Raw genomic sequence first — 22,841 nt, 5'->3', positions numbered from 1 at the left:
ACTGATGACATAATAACGTCAATAGATAAAAAGTTGTCTACTGCTTTGATTCTGTTAGACTTTTCGAAAGCGTTTGACACGATCAATCACGAACTTTTATTGGCGAAACTGAAATTTTATGGACTTCTGGATGGTTCGGTAATGTTGATTAATCATATCTTCATAACAGTTTTAAAAATATATTTTCAAATAATTCTTTTTCCGAAGAAGCTAGAATTTTATCAGAGGTACCTCAAGGGTCAATCCTGGGACGATTATTATTCATAATCTACACCTCAGATATACTTAAATCATTAAAGTACTGTAAACTGAGAGCTTTTGCCGATGATACCCAGGTTTATCTTCACTTCAATCATCAGGATTATTTGCATGCATCTTCTTTAATAAACCATAACCTGAATTTACTTAACCAGCTTTCTTCTTGCCATAATCTAAAACTTAACCCTCTTAAATCAAATATTATGATTTTTGGACCTAATAAAGATTTTCTTAAAAATAATTTAAATATCTTATTAAATGATGTTCCTTTTCCCAAGATGGATCGTGCAAAAAATTTAGGCATTGTCCTGGATACTAAGTTGAGGTTTCGTGAATATGTTAAATTATTAATTCAGAAGTCAATTTGATCGTTGAAAATTTTATATAATAGTCGCCAGGTTCTTAGTTTTCATTTGAGAAAAATGCTTTGTGAGTCTCTGGTCCTGTCCAACTTCAACTACTGTGATTTTATTTATGGTCCTTGCTTAGACATTGCAGATAAAAATCGTATTCAGAAAGTTCAAAATGCTTGCTCACGGCTAATATTTGGATTACGAAAATACGGTCACATTTCACACACATTCAAAGAGCTTAACTGGTTGAGGATGGACAGGCGCAGAGAGTTACACTTAGGTAATTTTTTATTTAAAGTTTTATTAAACCCCTCCCTTCCCTCCACTTTACGGAATAAATTTGTTCCTCGTTTAAACGTGCACACAAGAGTGATCCGATTTCCGGAGAGGATGACACTTCCTCGTCATTCAGCTGCAATGTTTGAATGTTTTTTTACGTACAATGCCATTAAACTCTACAATAAAACTACTACCAACTGAATTGTCAACTTTAGATGAAAAGTCATTTAAATCAAAGTTTAAGAAATTTTTTTTACATTTAATCTTCAACCCGTAATTTAGGCCTTTAATTATTTATTTTATTTTTGGCAATTTTTTATATTTAGCTATTTAATATTTATTTAAATTATATATATATTGTTCTTTATTTGGGTATTTAATGAATTTAATAGAGTTAATCCTTATATTGTAGCTTAAGTTTATGACCGTTGAGTAGGGTTCATTAGAGTAGCTGTCTTAGCTAGACTGCGCCCTGCTTCTCGGGTACTTATTTATAGAATGTTATTATTGTTAACTACATCTGTAAATTTTAAATAAAATACATTTAATATTAATATTATTATTATTATTATACTGATGATCTGATATTCAGAAACAATAAAAATATCAATAAAACAATAGTGAATAAGAAGACATAGTGCATACCGAACAGTGACAACTCAAGGTGTAGATTTCGTAGTGATTACTTGCTCGGTACTCTCAGGTTACAACTACATTGATAAATAACAACCGAAAAAATAAACCACTCATTGCAGAATCTAATGTTAAATCGACGATATTGAAATTCGATATTTGTTATTTAATTAATATAGCAGTCAGAGACAACGAATTAAATATGAGCAGGTTAACAGCACCAGAATCTAATTAATATCAAAGTATTAAGAAGAGTGCATAATTAACAGTCACTTGTCACATTGTCTTACTTTGACACTATACCACAACACATTTTCTGCTATACTATAAAAGCAGGACGTACACATAATCAGCTACAAAATAATATCTGCAAAATAGACAACAGATAAAAATAATGTGCCCTGTATTATTTTTTTTTAATGATTTGGATCCTAGTTGAAAATTGCATTGGGAAAATAAAACAAGAGTTACATCATATAAAATTAACTTATAGTTTCGTTAAAAATAATCAATCTACTATTATTTATCATTATTTTTTTAAGGTTGAAATTTACAATAGCACTCGGTCGGTAGGGAGAAACGATAATAATACGTTTTGTTTAAAAGCGAATTTAGTCAGAAAATTGGAACAATAGCAAACACCTCTTCATAAGGACCATTAATTAAGGCTATTTGACCCAACATTTTATTTCTACAGGAGAAATTATTTTCTACCTTAACTCGAATTGCCTAATTGTCAAAGCTTGAAATGACCCTAATATTTTAAAACTGTATTTCACCCTTTCTCAGCGTATACAGTGTGAGTTTGTAACTTAAGAATAAATTTGATAGTACATATACTTTTTTTTCCTCGGATTTTAGTTGAGCTCTTTTTTGTTATAAACAAAGTTATACAGTGTCCCAAAAATTAAATATGACGTCATCTATGAATTTTTTAACAAATGTTCAAAATGTCCATTTACTAATTAATATTATCCTAAACGTACCTGAACATCGTTTTGAACGATTTATGTAGAAATTAACATACAGTGTGTCCCAAAATTGAAGTACATATTCATATTCAATTTCAATTTTTTGGAACCAGATTAGTTTGTCAATATATGTAACTTATTATTTTTTAATTAAAAATTTTAAACCCCTTGGTTTTACTGTATAATACTGTAAAATACATTATTGTAAATAGGTTTTAGAACCACATAATTTCAAGAGTATTGCTTTTTTGTACATTTTTTGTAAGGAATTTGATAAAGTTGGATCATTGGTGATTCCATAATCGTTCTAATAGTAAAAGTAGTAAATTTTAGCATTGTTTAAAGACTGACCTTGAGTGTAAAGTCTTTAATTTTTTAATTAATCATTATCAGTCAAATGGTCAGATTTAAGTGCTTTTTTTATTTAAATACAATGCCCTATTTAACTGAAAAGCACAAAATTAAACTCCTAATGATAATGAAGCTCAAAAGGAGGTTATGGACTTATCCAGAAACATGTATCCTGTTTTAATATTGATATGGCGAGGTACTATAAGCAAAATTTAAAACAGTTTTGGGAAAATGGCTACGTTAGAAAAACAGCTTATTCTTGTAGATCTGCGCTGAATGAAAATCACAATTAATGTGTTGTTATCCGTTGAAGAAAATCCTAATATTTGCCCTTAAGAAGTACCATGAGAATTAGAAGTTGATCCGTCCTCAGTAGTAAGAGTTCTGAGGGCACTGAAATTTCATCCTTTTAAACTAACAATTCTCCAGGAACTTAATAAAGAGGATGCAGATAGAAGGATCGAATTTTGTAAACAATTTATGGAACTACTACAGAATAATATGGGTAAAACAGAACATATTCTTATTGTGCTGAACGTTTATGCTGAAGTAAATCGATAAACTTAGAAAAGAATCGAAAAGCTAGAAGTAACATGCCGTGGAACTATAGACAGTTTGTTTGCTTGAAATATCTCTGCTGCAATAATGTTAAATGCTTATGTAGAAATTGCAAATAAATACTTTATATTATTATAAAAAATTGTTACTTATTTGACAGATACAAAACAAAAAAAAAACTGTTCCCACTTAACAAAAATCAAACTTTTTTTTAAAAAAACTATAATAAGATACTCTAATGAAATCGCTATTCAATGTTAAATAAATGTAGATAATTTTATTTAGAGAAAAAGTTAATGATATGGCAACGCCGCTGGCTCCTATCATTGACGCCACCGACAAAAGGAATCACTACCAGTGACGTCGTCAAAAAATATTTACATGACAAATACTTATTAATAATAAAATAATAGAGTATGCTTTAAATATAAGTAATGTTACCGATTATGAATTATTTATGTGTTCTTTTTCACGAACTTCATTAGAGTAAAGACTTACGTACCTAATTTACATTAAAAACATTTTAATGTAAATTAAGTATTTTAGCGATTTCTTAATAATTCACGTTTTAAGATACACATTTTAACATTTTGCATAATTTTATTCTATTAAACAAATATCAGTTTTACATTACTTATGTTATATCACAATAGATAATATATAAAGGGTGCTGATTTCTTCAAAGGGATTGTTATATCGTAAATCCTTTCCTTAAATTCCTTATCTATACTTAATATCTTTATTAAAAATACATAATAAATATAGACAGGTACTTAGGTATTATGCCATTTTTCTGCCAAGAGAACAACATGAAATAACTCATGTTAGTAAAATCATAGAAAACTCCGGTTTTCTATTAATTATAGTTTATTAATAGTTAAGTATTTTCAAAAAAATATTGAAATTTAAAAACATATTCTTATTTAAATTTTATTGTTCATTGAAATTTCTTTCTCATCCTGTAATAGCTTGAGGTATATTTTCGAACAGCCACCCTATCGAAAATGAGATTTAGCTGTATACATATATTTATAAAGGTTTTAAATAAAATGGATAGTAAATAGTATATAATAAAATTGACAATACATGATAAATATTATAGATTTCTTGATCTTTGACAAAGCCGACAATAAACCATCTCACTATTAATATATATTAGAGTTTGGAGATCATCGAGGATGGTATTTCTGCATCATATCCAACTGCTCAAAATTAGCAAAAAATTATTTGTATGCTTAAAAGCATAAATTAATATTTCGAAAGTTCAAGTAATAGATCTCATCATGATATATAATTAAAATTTGGCACATACAAATCTATAGTTTTAATATCTTATTCTATGCATATCTAACTTATACAGTTTTGACTATGATTGATCAAATTATTTTAAAATAAATGATTTAGTCATTTTTATTTAGCAATTTTTATTTCGTTGATTTTTTTAATAAACTTTAATTTCAAATTATTAAAGATATATCAATTCAAGATTAATCAATGAATTTAAAAAATTGAAATATAATAAATTGAAAGGTAACAATTAGCAACGAATGACCGGTAGAATCACTCCCTTTCATAGAATTATAGCATCATTTATACAAATTATTGTATAGAAACCTAATTTGATTTGAATATGTTTTAGTATTAAAACATCTGTATTTTATTGATTTATTGAAGGGAGTTTTTATAAGCCACTAAACTATATTAAGAACAACATATTAAATGCTGGTTTAGATCTCTCTTAAAATAGATTTTAACAAAGTCGAATTAAAAATAATTCAATTAAGTTAATAATGTAATAGATACCTATTACATTAAGTTAATTGAATACTCGATTGAGTTATTCCTCTATGTTTCAGTATTATAAATGTAAAACCGTTCAATATACTAAGAATTCTTTTTCATTTATACATACAATATAATACAACTATTTTTAAGTTTTTAAGTTTTCTTAGGCTTTTTAGCTATGTTGTCCTGAAAAAACCATAGGCAGAATATGTGTGTATTTTTTCTGTTTTTTAAGTTAATAAAATTATTAGGACTTTATTTTTTCGCAATTTGAAAATAAATATTTATGAGTACAAATGCTTTTAGTCCATAAAAAAGGATAGACTTAAGAGACCCAAGAGAAGTTAAGCAAAAAAATAATTGGTACTATAGGAAACTCAACACACTACTTAATAAAAATTTCTTATGTGGTGGTTTAAATTTTTAATACTATTTATGATTTTTTTTGGTAATATGTTACTTACAAAATCTATTTAAATTTATTTAATGAAAAACTTTGGCTGTTTAAATTTGAATCTCAAAAGAAATTAAAAAAATGTTCATTATGAAGAGGAAATTTTTTAACAAATTTTAAAGTTCGTATTAAAAAGTCAAACTGTAACATCCATAGAAGATTGTAATTTTAAAATTTCTTATATCTGATTTTTTGACAGAAAGATTTTTGGGAAATGATTTGATTAGGACTTTTTTAAATAGGTTTAAAATTTAACAATTACTTTTGACGCATTATAATTAACTTCTGGAGTGTGTACTAATGTGGCCTTATTTGATCTAGTACAGAGAAACTTTTATGAAAGAAAGTAAAAAGAGTTAAGAAAAATCTGTAAAATTTCCATTATTAAAAAAAATTTAATAACGTGCTTTACTAGATATGTATCTATACCAATATATAATAAATATTTGCAGATTCTTTTAAACTTATCTCATTTTTGTGACTGTAGCACTTTCATATTTTATGTTAATATTCCTTGTAACTATTGAGAAGAAAAAGTTTTTGTGTCATGATCGTAATTTTATAATTTTGATTGTAACATACTATTGTCTTGAGATTAAAATGTATCTTATTTAGAAATTTTAATTCTTTATCAGGTCTAGTTTTTTATTAAGATACGAGATATTTTTAAATTGACATTTCAACAAAAGCTTTTATTTTTTTTTTATATTTTTATCGTTTACACTGTAGCTTAAGAAGAGTTTCTTGATTATCATCTACGATAGTCCTAATTGTATTTTACTTAATTCGTTTTTATGCTTATCATAGATAAGAATATAACGCCTTTTTTTCATAAAAAGTTCTAATACCATGATATTTTATTGTACAAGGACAAACACTGCTTTTAAATTCTTTTTTGAATTTATTTTAAGTTGTAAAATTGTATTAGCATTCTTTTTCTCTTAATTATTTTTTTTTAGGAATTTAAGAGCAGATGGCCATTTTCCACATCACAAAACTTAATGACAATATACTTGCACTATCTTTTACGTGATTATTTACGTATATAATAATTTTTGGTAAAATTAAAAAAATATTTTTATTTTTTAATATAAATATTTTAACTTTACATAAGGTACCCGGTTAATTTTTACTCTTATTTTGATGTTTAATTTTTTTTTTCACAAAGCATCATTTTACAATCATCATCAACAAGCACAACTTTTTAGATGTAGATTTTTCTTTCAAACATTTTAAAATATTTTAATCTTTATTTAAATTTTCCAAGACATTATTTGAGTATATCGAAAAAAAATCTACGGCAAGAGAATTTTAAGAAAAATTAAACCCCAAATACACATGTTTACCCTTTTTAAAAATTTGTGTAATATTCATGAAGTACAAAACAAAACTAACGGTTGATCCAAATTTAATATTTTTATCTTGCTTCGAAGTTATGTACCATACAAATTATGTAAGGTATCATTGCTTTAAAAAAAATTTCTTTAGAAGTTTGCAAATTATATCATGTTTTTCTTTTTAAATTATAAATTTAAGGAGATTTCCCGTTATATCAGAAGCGAAAAATTGTCGATAGGTCAAAACATCAACATTCATGTAACATACCTACTTATCAAATTAAATTTATTTCGGGCAAAAAGTAGTGTAATTATAGAGTTTTTGCGTTATCTAGGACACTAGGCTCTCCAGGCTCACCGCTTTCACTTCCTCTATTTCCTATTGTTCAACATTTATCAAGCGGACATACCAGAAAAATTAGACTACTGTCAGGCCTATGATTTTTGGGGAAAAGTTGTAAACACAATGATTAAATAACAGCTTATATTTATTAAGTTCTGTTTATTTAAAAAAAATTAAAGCATGACATTTTAAACATGGTTACTGAGGTTCATTTCAGTTTTCATCTTAAAAGATAGGTAAATATTTGTAGCGGGGTTTAAAATTTTCTCTACCTCTGCTTTAATAAAACTAGTAAAATGTCCCTGAATAGAAAATTTCTCTTACATATTCTAAGGCTAGAACTTCTCTATGGGTCGCCCGTTCATTTCGATATTTTAATTAAAACTAGTATAAAAAAGTTTTTAAAAATAAACTTTTAGGGTCAGTTATGGAAGCAACTTTTTTTATTAGAAACATTGACTTAACTAATGACCTTAAATTATATACCATACAGTAGTTTCTAGCTAAAAATCTTTCAAACAAAATTCAAACGAAGACGAAGACAAACAAAGAAACAAAGAAAAACCTTCAGCTTTTTTTTACAAAAAGCATATCAAAAAGGCAATTAGAAACATAGTTGTTATAATTTATTTCTATGAGCAGGTCTGCGTAAAATTAGATAACTGTAAAACCTAATTCTACGCAGACTAAGTTTTGAGTGCAAAAATCTAAATATTCATTTATTAGCAAATAATAAAACTCTGCTAACTAGTATTTAATCAGTATTAAACGCAGAAAATACCAAGAAACAAGAGAAGACTAGCGAGAATTAACAATTCACAAAGCATTGTCATTATCTTCTCTTTTTTATTTATAAGATTCATGAATATTTCGGCACAAGAAAGAATACATTATCTCGGACAAATTGGTTCCTTGCTTCTTTTAAATTTAAACATTTTTATTTTTTCTTTAGCCAAAATTATGGTTCATCAATTGTTCATCAATTCATCATTGTTGATCAACACAATGCAACAACAAATATAGGTTCATGCTTATTATTTTTTTAAGTCAGATAAAAAAATAATAAGCATAAACCAAAGCATAAGCATAAAAAAAAATAATAATTAAAAGCCGATGGGGCCGGAACCCATAGTTGGTATCGCCAAATGCGTTGCGGTCGCGTCAATGAAGGGTCTGCTGGACAAGTTGACCCACCGAAGATGGACTGAGTCCCTTGGTATGAGACAGGCTAAAGCGCACATAGGTGGGCCCTCTGCCTGTCTCGCCAAAAATCTACTACGCCTAAAAAGACGCGAAATTCGGCTAGTGACAGGTCTTTTAACTGGTCACTGGCACTTAAGAAGCCATCTCCATACTATCGGTATTGCGGACAACCCGAAATGCCGATGGTGCTGTGAGGAGGATGAAACCGTTGACCATGTAGTCGGGGAGTGCCCAGCACCCACGCGCGCCAGGTTCAAATACTTGGGTAACACTTTCAGTGTACCGAGCGACTTTAAGTCCTTCAAACCTTAAGACCACCAGACCAACCAGATAAGGCTCTCTTTATCGGTTTCTCTAAGGCCGTTGGGCTCTGGTAACACCCGGTGGGGCATGACGGGTTTATCAGGAGACCTAAATGCACAACTGCCTTGGCAGCCCACTGTTTCGTCAATTCATTCAATTCATTCATTCAAGGCAGATAAAAATTGTTTAACTTTAATCAAATTTGACTGACAGTTCTTTAAGTTTATCTTAATTATTGGAAAGGTTTTAAATTGATGTAAAAATTTGTAAGTTAGTATGTTTTAAATATTTTTTATCGGATTTAAGCGCGGACTATTTGCTGGTCAATCCATTCTCTATCTATATTCTTTATAATAATTCGTAATAAATATAGAGAGCAAACAACTTTTTTACATTTGCATTATATTAATTTTGCTTATAAAAAATGAACTAGTTTAGTCTCCAACGCGTCGTCTATCCGAATTGCATATTGTACTATTGATTTAATGACTAAAACCTTATTCTTTAGCAGCCCCTTTGCAGTCCAGTTAATACGGTAATTGAGTAAATTGACATAAATGTCACTTTTATGGGTATTTTAAAAAACAATATAAATATTTCTGTTGATTATTTGACAATATAGATTAAATTAGTGGATAGAGCAAGTGTGTGATGATTATTAAAAATGTATTCTCATCTGTTATAACGACGTTATCATACTCAATTCTTTCATGTCAATTTTTTTTTAAATCTCAAGATAACTTTATATTAATCTGCCACATAATTAGTTTTTTAATAACCGAACATAGCCTGTCGTATATTTTGTCAAAAATCTTTTATTAGCATATTTTTCTCTTAAAAAATATAGTGATTAATTTTTCCATAATCTATATCTGCTCTACCTTTTTTGTTAAAACGAGCTGACAGTTTAGCACCGAATTTTCCAAAGCAAGGAAAATAAATGAATATATCTTTGACATAGAGCCTTAGACACGAGAAGAAAGCTTGATAAAACAACAATCATTGGGCTTTATCAAGTACGTATGTTTCTGACATCAGACCATTATATTCACTAAATTTATATGTAAGAGAGAAGAATAGATAATTGTGATGGATCCGCACATAATGCTTTTATAAACACACATTATGTTAGACAACTAGCTTTATAAATATCCATTATTACTTTTAATCCCTAAGGCAATTATGCAATATCGATTTTCTTGTTCCATTCTTGTTAGCACAATCTCGAGGGACTATATTTCTTAATTTATACCTATAAAGCGCATTTAATATTTTCACAGCTTGGAAATTATTTATAATATTTTTTCATACTTGGTTAAGACTTCTGGATTTTTCAAATTGTTAAAAAACTAATTGCATCAATTTGTGTATCAAAGATAGTATTAATAATACACCATGAGCATGCTCGCGCATATCGAAATCAAGAATGCTGTTATAGCGTATTCATCATAATTTATTTTGTTGATTATAAAGATGAACTTTTATGTTTTACGTTTGAATTTATTTTATCTGTGTCAACGTTGGGAATCTATGTAACTGTAGGAAAAGTTATTTTTTGTCTTTATCCTAAATGATGTTCACGAGACATTGTTTTCTTATACCATATCAATTTTTATCTACACTTTATACCAAATAAAGGTAGTGAGATCTGTAAAGTATAACTTTTTTGAACAAAACATATTAATAAAAATAAATACCTGAAACTAAAATTAACATAAAATTAAAAACAAAAAAGTTAAAGGGATTTTGATTGAGGGTGTTAATAATAGCAATCGATAAAATATAGAAAATAGGCCACATTTTAAGTTGCGATACAGGTAAATCCTTAATTACTAATTGTTACAACTATACTTAAAACTAGGAAAAGTAAGTAACAAAAAAAATAAAACCTTTGTTTAGAATATGTCCGTTTCAAATATGCACGTCACGTCTGATGTAATTAAGTTGCCAACTTAATTTTTGGGTGACCAACTGACTATATAAATTTAAATTTTCTCTCTCTTAATTGTTTTGGTAATAGACTACTCTAAATTTACTAAGTTTGTTTTTTTGATTTATGTTTTATCGTAAAAGTAAATTTTCTATTTTGTTTTTAAATTCTAAACTTTAAACTATTACTATGGAAAATAAGTTTTTTCTAAAAATGTGTAATCTAAATATATATTTAAGTAGAGTCCTTGACACATGCTAATATATTTTTCAGTTGCAGAAATGTTTTTTTCTAGAAAATTTGTTTTCTCTTGTATATCGGGTAGCATTATTATAAAATTTCAACCGAATTCTGTTTGGGATAACAGCAGGTTCATGATGTTATCTTTTGACAAAAATAAAAGTAAAACGAGTTCAGTATTACCATGAAGACAAATTCTTACCCATACCAAGATTTTATTTTTTCTTTAAATGTAAATCTTCTAGATTCCAGATCTTAGGTTATGCTGATATGACTTAAATCAGTAAGATAATGTACATCGCGTAGATGTTTAATTATTTGAAGAGCAGTTAGTATCATTTTATTCAGCTTTCAACTGGACATATCTGCCCATATGAGGAGTTGTGATCTTTGCGCAACCTAAATGCCGTTCTCGTATGTATCCAGTATTATGATAACAATGCCAGAGGACCGAGATAATGCTTTAACTAGTTCCTAATATGCAAAACGTGACCTATATTTGTTTGCATGAATATGAGGTAATACATCTAAACTTGATGTTAAACTTTGTGTTATATTGTATTTTCATATAAGCAAAATAGATCTTCCAGAGATGGATCGCATTTTTATAGAAGACTAAGCGTTATTTTTTGCATTCCGTGGTAAGAAAAATACAGTTTAAATTAATTTGATTGACTGCTAACTATTACTTTACATCCAGTAACTGTATTAATTATTGATTAATTGCATTTGTTAATTTGTTTTTAAGTCCGATTAAAAGATGGTCAATAATTATTAGTATATTTTTTATAATTTTTTTTTAATACAATCAATTATTTATTCATAATTTTAATTATCCGAATATGTGACGTAAAAGCAGAGTTAAATATTTATTAAAGAAGTTTTCATTATAAAATATTCTTACCGTCAAACGTAGGCAAGAAGAAGCGTGGAGAATTTAAGAAAACTAAAAACTTCATTAAAGAGTATTTACTCCTAGTATTCAAACAAAATGAAATTTAAACTGCAAACTAACCTAATATAATCTAAAATTAAAATGTAAATATTTATAAATGGGCGATTTTTATATTATGAATAAAATACTGTATTAAAATTTGACGCTGTAAAAGTTAAAAATATTATTTCATTATATTAGTGAAAATCACTATAGTATTATTTTCTTCAAAGTATAAATAAATGCAAATGCTTAGAAACAAGGTTTGATTTTTATGAGTGTTGACAAAGTTTTATTAGCTTGCATTGCCTTATTAAGTGAAAACATTCCTGAGATGTTTTCCGGTCTCCAAGTTTTAGAGCTGTTCGGAAGCTTTACTGAAGAACGAAGTTCGTTTTATAGTATATACCCGCGGGCCAGATGGCGATTGTGTAATAACTTTTCATTTAAATGGCAAAATGTTCTCTAAAATTTCTGAGAGTTTTCGTTTTACTTACCAAACGACTTGCAATTGAAATTTAAAATTATTTAGGGAAAATGTGTTTGATTAGTTTATATATAAATAATTTAAAAACATTTTTACATAATTATTGCTTCTTCTTCTTCCTCTTCTTAATAAATAACTTCTTAACTTCTTCATAAAATTAACTTAATAAATTTACTTAAATATACCATTCATATTATGCTTGCATAAATCTTGCGCCATCTGTAAATTAAAAGTCATAAACATATAGTGCATCCACGATGAAAGTAACAAATTCATTTAAAATTTAGGTGTTTTTTTTTCTTTTATTATTCGAACACGTTTCGCGTTTTTGGCAATAGACATTTTTTATGCAGGGTAACTCATGCAGAAACTATGGCGTCAATATTAATTTCTTAAACAGAAGCATCCTTGATCCGTATATCTTGACATTTTATAATTCTATGATATATTCTGAAAATTTCTTCTATATATGCCTAAAGTTTTTCAAATTTGACGTAAGAGACTAATGAAACATACAACAATAAAAATTTATATAATATTTATTGCAACGGATGTTCAATTTGTTGTCCATTAACTATTGTGCATTGTTGAAGTCGATAAATAACTTCCAATTGTACATTTTTTTTAATCATTTGCGCATCGATCAGTCTAATTTCTTGTCAGGTTTTTTGCTTTATCTCACCAACGTTAGTTGGTCTATTCACACAAACTTTAAACTTCAAATAGCCCTAAAGAAATCTAATGGGGCTATATCCGGTGACCTTGGTGGCCACTTAATTGGGTCTCTTCGTCCAAAGCATCTGTTAGGAAAAGTGGCATCAAGAAATTTTTGAACGGCACGGTGATGGCAAAGTAAGGTGCTGCCCCGTCTTATTGAAACCATATCTCGTTACTAGGTATGTCAGCCTCTTATGGATCAGGGAATAAAACAACTAAAGCAGGGATAAGTTCAAAGTATAAAAAGTGCTCTTCGTTTAATGTTTCTTGGTAAAACAAACGGTCTAAGGATTCGATTTTTCATAATACCTGATCACACATTAATTTTTTGATGACGCCGTAAGTGGTATTCTTGGATCTAATGGAATTGTCGGTTGCTCAATATTTGCAATTTTGCCTGTTAACATGTTAAAATGAAGGTGGCTTCAAGGAAAAATTATATTTTGAATGAAATTGCCGTTGTCATTGTTATCCTCAAAAATCTGCTTACAAAACTGCACTCAGCATTTAAAATTGTTTTCTGACAATTCATGTATCACTTGTACTTTATAAAGATTATACTTATTTACACGACGTCTTTTTGCCACTGATAAATTCCAATTTCTGGAAATTGTTCTAATTGCAACTTTGGAATTATTCTCCAGTTTTAATAGAACGTTATTACTACGCTGTAGCATCTTCTAATACTTTTGGAGATTTTCCCTTAGATTCATTTTGTACAAACCCGTATTCCCCAAATTTTGATTCAATATTGCTAATGGTAGATCTAGTAATTGTAGGACAATGAGCATGACTTTCATTAAATAGATTACAGACTTCTTATTGTATATGCACCCCGTCTCCAAAACCAATCATCATAAGTATTTCAATTCGTTCTTTCAGATATATATATTTTATTTAAAAATGATGCGTGAAATGACAACTAATACGACAATTATATAATTAAGTAGGTTCTAAAATTGGAATCTGCTAACCGAACGTAGTAAAGTCTAGTTACTTTCTAAGAAATCACATAAACATTTTGTTGGCGTTATAGTTTCTACTTGAGACACCCTGTTACTAAAATTCTCATTGCAAAGGACGCATTGAATCAAATGGACTACAAATTAGACACTAGTTACGATAAATCTAGATTAAATGTTTATGTTTTAATTTCATATGTTTCGTTAGACTGTTACGTCATATTTGCCAAACCACCGATTTTAGGCATATAGTTTGCTATTCAAAAGGTATTCAGAATAAACCATAGAATTGTGAAACGTCGTAAAATACAGGGTGTTTCATTTAAAAAATGTATGTTGACGCCATAGTTGTTACTTGAGGTACCTGTATAGAAATTTTTTATTGGTAAGTGACAATACTAATTGATGTGTCTAAAAAATAAAAGAAAAAAATACATGAGTTTTAAATGAATTTGTTTCTTTTATCGTGAATACTGGTATATCAGTATATCAACTGTATATCTGGGTATGAAAATGTAAATCATGCAAACAAATACTGTGTCCGCTTTGCACTTTCATTCCATGGTGCGTTCTACCACGTAATGTTGTAAAACGTGAATTAAGGTAATAAGGTAAGCTATTAAAACGAATACAAATCGAAAAATTGAAAAAAACAAATTGATAGTCGTATAAAAAGCATAGTATTTAACATATTTAACTGAAACTTCTATACTTGTAGAGCACAACGCTTTGGAAAATAAAACTTTCCACTGGTGTAGAATTTTGTTTATTCCATACTTTTTATAGTCTATTATATTTTATTCTATTCTTTTGACATACAAGAAAAAAATTAATGAATCTTTACCAGTGGCTTCCGTAAGGAGATTCTGTCCAATTCTTTCTCAAAGCTGTGTTCGAGTTTCTATGGCAACAGCACAGACTTCCGATTTTAAATACCCCCAAAGCAAAAATCACAGGGAATAAAATCGGGGATCTAGGAGATCAAGCACCCCTTCATTTCCATTTAGTTTGGCACGTCTGATTTAAATACTGGTGTACGTTTACACCAAGGTGTGCGGAACAATCATCATATATGAATCAATAACTTAGACGGTATTTCATCTTTATCCAGCAGTTATGATAATATGTTTTATAAAATGTTTAAATATTCATTAGCGATCAGGCAGTTCAAGGAAACCTAATAAAGTATTGCCAATCTAGTAGTAAATCTGTATTAAAGATTAGCTTCTTTAAAAACGTGAGGATTTTCTTCAACTTTTGAATAATTTTGAGCGTTATGAATATTAAAAATGCCATTCTTAGTTAAAATGGATTAATCGCTAAACAAAATCTTAAAGAAAAAACTGATGCTTTTTATTTTGAGCAAGGGAGAAAATCAAGTACCTAATCTTTTTAAAAATAAAATGGATAGACGTTTTCTTTATGTAAAATATTCCACACATATGTCTCTGATACATGATTGACTGCAATTTCAAATTTTTTTCAACGGTCGCTAAAATAATTTCCTCATCATTAACGTTAGTGGGGTGTCTTCCTGTCTTAATGTGTGATTGAAATCAGCATTCCCAAAAAGGTTTTTATATATTAACGCAAAAACAATGCATCAAATAGAAAAACTGATGATTACAAAGTTGCTGGAAACCAAACAGGAACTTGAAAAATAAAATGTATTTAAGAAAAATATAGTGGCGTACTGTTTTTAAATTAGATAATATTTACCATAAACCCCTTACCAAAGCCATTGGTCAAAATATTTTTTTTTCTTTTATGTTAAAAAACGCCTCCTGCTGCATAAAATACAGCTGCAAATTAAAAAAAATATATACATTAATAGTAAAGTTATTATAATGGTTTTTTAATTTTCAACCCTCTGCAGATCCGAAAGTAAGATCTTTATGACATCATATAAAAAATGTTACTTACTTTTTGTTGGAGAATCACCCTGTAAAGTTTCTCGGTAGAGTTCCTGGAAACCCGGTATATTGCAATTTTTTGTTTTTCAATCACATCAATTCAAGCAGGATATATTACATAATTTAATGATGTTTGCCAACTGATATAATTAAGTAAAAATATATATACAGGGTGTCTCCTTAATATTGCGGTGCTCGTTTGCGGCTAAACCTTGAAACGAAAATTTTTCTTAATGGGCGGAATGTTAATTAAGTTAGAGGGGCTACTTTTTAAAATTAGTTTGGTTGAGCGTGGTACATAATTTGATTTTTTTTTAATGAAACCAGCTATATTTTTTTCCGAAATGAGAGTCCCATTTGATTTTCTCTTTAACCCTAAAATACTTTTACCCTAAAATGTGACGTTGCCTGGTTATTCAGAGTTTAAATAATTTTTCACGAAAATCAATGTTTCACTTAAATACTAATATTTACCACCAACGTTTTTATCCTTTTGAAAAAGTACTTTAAAAGTACTTACTAAAGAGTACTTGACTAAGTTCATTTTATCTTTCAAAATTCCAAAAATTTTTTTTTATACAGGGTGATCAAAATCCTTCCTCAATTATTGACATTTTCAATTCAATTTTACGCTATTTTTTAAATGGAACGCCTGTATCTAGTAACCCGTTTTGATAGAACATTCTTTGATCTTTAATTTGACACCAACAAGTTTGCCTTTATCTCTAACCGTTTTCTTAAAATTTGTTGTTGCAGAAAGAATGATACATATTTTCCATAAGCATTTACGATGGAAAGCAATTAATAGATATTTTATGGAATCGGAGTGGCAAGCGCTTTGTCACTATCATGCGCAGTTACATTAAGAACTTCCCAAAAATTATTTTGAAAAAAGGATAACTTTATGTCAGTGCGCACAAAATCAAGCAGCAGAAAATTAGATTTTTTTAAATTGGTGCCTTTCAATGATGAATGTAGACATATTACACCTTCCACGCTTCGAGTGTTACAAGATCTTTCGCACGTATGGCTGATTTGTGTTTGGAGCAACTCAGCCATACGTGGACTTTTAAGCAATTTTTGTGGTAGAACTTATTTATAATGTTTCTAAATAATGTTGTTAATGTTTTTGGTGAATCCTTGAGGTAATTAAACTTGATGGGAGTGATATTTATTTCTCTTGTGGCATTTTCCTACTGACGATTTCTGTATTTGTAAATCCGTATTTGTCCTACTTTATTTTCGGATTTCCTACAACCGACTTGGTAAATGCCAATTTCACTTCTTCATTTAAAACTGTTTTTGTTTTAGTTTGTTTTTTGTACTCTACGCTAGTATGCTCTAATAATTCTCAAGTAAAAATAAGCGTTGTAATGCCTATGAAAAAAATATGACATTTTGCTTTAAGGAACAAATTTTCAGAAAACGGTTAGAGATAATAATAAATTTATTTTGATCACCCTGTATAAAAAAAAGTTTTGGATTTTCGAAAGATAAAACCAACTTAGTCAAGGATTTTACATAGATTTAAAAAAAATTAAAAACGTTGGTGATAAATATTAATATTTAAGTGCAACATTGATTTTCTTGAAAATTTCTTTTAATTGTTAATAATTAGGCAACGTCGCATTTTAGGAAAAAATAATTTTAGAGTCAAATGAGACTCCCACTTCGGAAAAAAATATAGGTGGTTCCATTAAACAAAAAAATTTCATTTATGTACCAGGATTTTTTGGGACACCCTGTATTAATCAATTTAATCTTAAGAAGTAGCCCGTCTAACTCAATTAACATTCCCCCTATTAAAGATTTTTTCCGTTTTAAGGTTCAGCCGCAATCGAGTACCGTAATATTAAATGGACACCCTGTATAACATTGAGCTGATTTGAACACGAAATGTTTTGTATGCAATTATAGCATGCGCCGGAGAAACTGAGCAGCAAATGTTTAAAGAGGGGTTAATTTTATATATGACTATAAGTTATTTTGCTAACAAATTATATATTTAATATTTTTGGTATGGCCACTACCGTATCTAAGTCTTTCGTCTACAATAAAATTAAAATTAGTTACATTATTTTAAAAGATTTACTTTACTTACTCATTTTTTTAAACAACTTTATCTGTACTCATAAATTTTAAATTGGCAATTGATTTAGCTTACTAATCTGGGAATAATAAGTAGGTCACAAACAAAAACTCTAGAAGCTATTTCTACAAGCAAATTCTTACATTTTTCAGGCCAATCCGGTACTGCTAAACTGGCGCGGAGTATTACTAAAAGAAGTGCAATTACCGCTTTATAGCTCTCCTTCTTTTACCTTTTATTTTCTTTGAAAAAATAACATTTTCTTCAGTTAGTGCATTGTACTCCTAAATGTCCTTCAGTTTCTCCTTCCGTAAATACTTACAGCCGCAGCAGGAGAAACCAAACTCTTTGATCTCGATGGAATTCGCAGTCTCGCCGTGAATTCGACTTGGTTCAATGGCAACCACTAACGATATCGACGGCGCGTAATATATTCGCAACCTAGACCAACCCAAAGAGAACGCGAGGACGCATATTAGCGCCAAACAAGCGTCTTTTTTCGCCGGTTGTTTTGTTTTAAACTTTTTTTGTGGAATTATTTGCAGTTTAAAACACAATTTTTTTATTAATTTTATTTGAAGTGTTCTTAATTTGATTGAAAATATACGAGACTTGTTATTAAAGGATATACTGAAAACCAAAAAAAAATGCTAAAAATAACTCCTTTTGAACAAAGGTAGGTGCAAATATAATTCATAAAATTTATTTCGTCTTAATGTTTACTTCAATATTTTGTTTAATTAGAGTACGAAATATTAAATCATGTTTTAATTAACAATACCTTTAGAAATTGGGCGCCACAATATAGACAAAGGAACTTCGGAAGGTAATATTATTTCTTAATATTTCTATTGATTATAAAAAGTTTTAATGAAGCCTAAACAAAAAATACAGCAAGATTTGTACATTTTAAGCAATAATTGAACAAAATTATAAACTTTTTAAAGAATTAAAACAATTTCTAACATAGGACCTTTTTTATCCAAAAGAAATGCATATTTCTTAATTAAAAATTAAATATATTTATTATTTTTATTAAACATATATAATATATAAGCAAGTATCACAATCCATTAAGTAAAGGGACGAATTCTGCTTGATTTATATGTTAAAAAAAACTTATTTTATACTCTAAAACCGATGTCGAACAGCTGAGGAACTACAGTTAATAACGATATAAAAAATATGACTTTATTTATAATAATATTTAGGTTAAAAATATGTTTAACTAACATATCCTTATGAATTTAGAACCTTCTTCAGACGCGATTAAGTTATATTTGTTATAATTTATCTTTACAATAAATTAAAATAAAAATATACATTTTCTTAAAATGTTAACAAAGAAATACGTAGATAATTTAGTTTATATAAAAGATTATTCCCAATAGGTTAAATTTACAATTTTTTAATAGGTAAATCAAAAATTTAGTATTACTTCTTACTTTAGCGGCCCAGCAAAGAATTTGAATACTCAAAATCAAATTGTTTTAGTGTTTCCGATGGGTTTATTCTACTTTTAACGGTTCTATCCTTTCCCAGTACCTCTCACAGGAATTTTGTGGTACTAGAATCTCTTAGAAGGTTCAGAAATCTATCGGTTTCTTAAAGGAACTTCTTTACTATGCGCACTTTATAGACTTATAATATTAATAGCCTAGAAAAATAGTAAATAAAAAATAGTAGAATAAGCCTAGCTGCAAACCATAGGCGAAGTATTTGAGTTCACCACCTCTCAGATAATGATGTCAAATTGATTTTGCAATTTGTCATACAATTTATATTTTTTGTAACCATTGAATATTTTCTTAATGTGTTACATTTTATAATAGTTAAAACATTTTTTCCTGAAAATTTTCTTTTATTTGCGATCGAATAATATAAACGTTGACACAAATCAACAAATTTTTAAAAATAAACAAAATATTGTTAACAAAAAAATCAATAAAAAAGCAAGTTGGCAACGTAGAATACATAATATGTTTACAATGGAAGTATCCATTATTGCCATTTTGTGTTGCCTTTCTTGATATTTTTGCAGCAGTTACTGGTTCGAATAAGAAAAAAATTTAGCATATTTTAATAATATACTTAGTTACACATTTCTGATAATATTTTCCTAAAAAAATCGAATGAAAAATACTTAATTTTGGTATTTCACAAATACTTTGTTTATTTTTTTTAGTATAACTGACAAAAATGGCAGCTAACTCACCTGTAAAAAGAACGATTTGAATGTTCGTTTTTTCAATATATGCGATCTACTTCCATTTATCATTTTTAAGTAAAAACAAAGTTTTTTAAATTATTATTAAAAAAATAACGCACTGAAATCACTCAAAATATTTACGAGCGCAGTTGCCAAATACCTTTATCGACAGACTATCTCCGGGCCAAATTTAAATCGTTGCCGTTCTGTAAGAAAATTTGGCAATTTGAAGAATCCAAATTATAAAATATTAATTATTATTAGTGATGACTATGAATATAGTGCAAAATAGTTTTGATTATTAAACGAATTTTAATCTTATTGTCATATATAATAATAATCATAATAAATATTTTTTTATTTGCAAACTCATCATAACTACATAAAAAAATACACATTTATTATTTTATGCAAATAAAAGGCCAACAAATTTTGCCAAGGAAGACTTTAACATTGTGGCCAAAACTAAAAAAAACTAACTAAAAAAAAATTAGAAACGCTTGTAACAGACTAAAACCCAAAAAAATTGAATATTAACATAGTACCTCTCACAAAAAAAAAGACGCACATGAGTTACCCATACTAAACACAGATTTTTAGCTTTCACCCATACCCAAACTATCAATATTGACCCTTCAATATTTTGCGCAGATAGCTGCTGACTCATCAGACGCACCATCATTCCTCTGCGAAAAGTCTGAACAGACACCAAACCCAAATCAAAATTTATGCCCAAAGAGTTCATCTGATAGGCAAAATTATAAGAAAAAGACCTTTTAAATAATTGAGTCTCATGTCTTGGAATATGAATTGTGTTTCTTCTTTAGCCCAAATGGTGAACATCATTTCTAAAAGTAATCTTAAGGTATAGGTAAGGTGGACTACGCTATTTAAGAATTTTATAAAAAAAAGTAAGTGAATGAGCAACCCTACGATTTTGCATATTTTACCACCCCAGCTCGGAAAGTCTATGGGAAACGCGATTACGTCTGCGTATGCCAAAAATTAGGCAAATACATGAGTTCTGAAGCTTTTGCAATCGGCACCTGTCATTATAGTCTAGGCACCAACCGTAAACAACATCGCAATAATTGCATTGTGACAGCACTAAAGAGTCACACAATATTTTTTTAATAACTTCACTTAGATAATGCCTATGCAAGTAAATTAATTTTAAAGCAAAATACCCTTTTTTTAGAAACGTGTTGATGAAATCGCAAATCACTATCCACTATTAGGCTCAAACTTTTGCAATTATCTAGAACAGGAATATTAGCATCACCCATCTTAATATTAATAGTGTTGCGGTGTTAACGATGGTTAATGTATTGCTTATTACCAATAAACATTACAGACGACTTAGAAGGCTTTAATTTTAGAAAATGTTTTAAAGAAATATCGCATATGGCTTGTAAGTCTTGATTAATTTTTGCTTCCGCATTTTTAGCATCTTCTGGCAGAAAAGAGTAATACAATTGAGCATCGTCAGCATAAAAATGGTACAGGCAGTTTTTTCAATAAAAATAAAATCTAAAAAAGTATAAATAAAGAAAATAAGGGTCCTAAAATGCCAACCTGAGGCACGCCATTATCAACTTCCAAAGGTTCAGATACATTTTCTTCTATCCTGACTCGCTGCACCCTACCGCTTAAATAAAAATTAATTAAATTAATAGCTTTATCAGAAAAACCTATATAGTGAAATATAGACTTTAAAATTTCGTGATTACCAAAATCAAAGGCTTTCGTATAGTCCAATAGAACAAGGGCAGAAATCATACCATCATCCCTATCATTAGCATTTAAAAAATTTCGAATTTGAGTGTCTAAGATTCTTTTAAGAATTTTTGAAAATGTAGGCAGAATACTGGATGGATGAATCTAAACTGATTAAAATCTGTTATTTACCTTTGGCAACGGCATCACAAAGCCTCTTTCCAATATTTGGGAAAATAGCTGCTTTCAATGCATTTATTAATTATATGCAATATAAAATAAAAGTTACAATTATTATAAAAGGGCAGCACATATGAACTAATGTTATATTAAGATTGTCGATTCCAAATGCTTTGGATTTAATGCTAAATAAAATAGAACATATATCATTTATAACTTACTGTGCGAAATAAAAATAAATTTGAAACGGCAAGGAATTATTTTTATAAAAATTAATTATTTCTTGACTATTATGGCGGCTAGGTACCTTATTACTGTCAACAAAATAATTATTGAAATTATCGGGATTCTTAAAAGCTCCAGGAATCTGTTTTTGCTTACAAGGTAATATTTTTCCTAATTCACTCCATTTTTCCCCATATGTACAGTTCATAAATTTTTTTCTATAAAAAGCTTTTTTTTTCTGCTCTAACGGCTGTCGTGGTATAGTTCCTAAGTTGCTTGTAATACTCCCACTTTGCAGGCAATTTACTTGGTTTGAAATCTTTTAGCGCTTTATCTCTTAGTTTTTGAAGAAGTTTTATATTGTCTGTCAACCAAGGAGAGTTTCTCTTTTTTCGCACTGTAAATGTTTTA

General features: G+C 28.6%; 1 protein-coding gene across 2 annotated transcripts in view; it reads left to right on the top strand.

Moving 5' to 3' along the window:
• Positions 1–22,841, top strand: part of LOC126743130 (uncharacterized) — an 802,914-nt gene that overhangs the window by 303,142 nt on the left and 476,931 nt on the right. The window contains exon 1 of one of the 2 annotated variants that reach the window (XM_050450100.1): positions 18,455–18,776. The exons of the other annotated variant lie outside the window; for it this stretch is intronic. Coding sequence (XP_050306057.1) covers positions 18,748–18,776 — 29 coding nt within the window. The 5' untranslated portion in view covers positions 18,455–18,747. Of the gene's footprint in view, positions 1–18,454; positions 18,777–22,841 lie in introns of those variants that run through there. 2 annotated transcript variants of the gene reach the window in all.

Source organism: Anthonomus grandis, chromosome 12, assembly GCF_022605725.1.
Source record: "Anthonomus grandis grandis chromosome 12, icAntGran1.3, whole genome shotgun sequence".
Classification (NCBI taxonomy): Eukaryota; Metazoa; Arthropoda; class Insecta; order Coleoptera; family Curculionidae; genus Anthonomus; species Anthonomus grandis.
The sequence above is the reverse complement of the archived record's forward strand: the minus strand, read 5'-3'. Positions and strand labels throughout refer to the sequence as shown.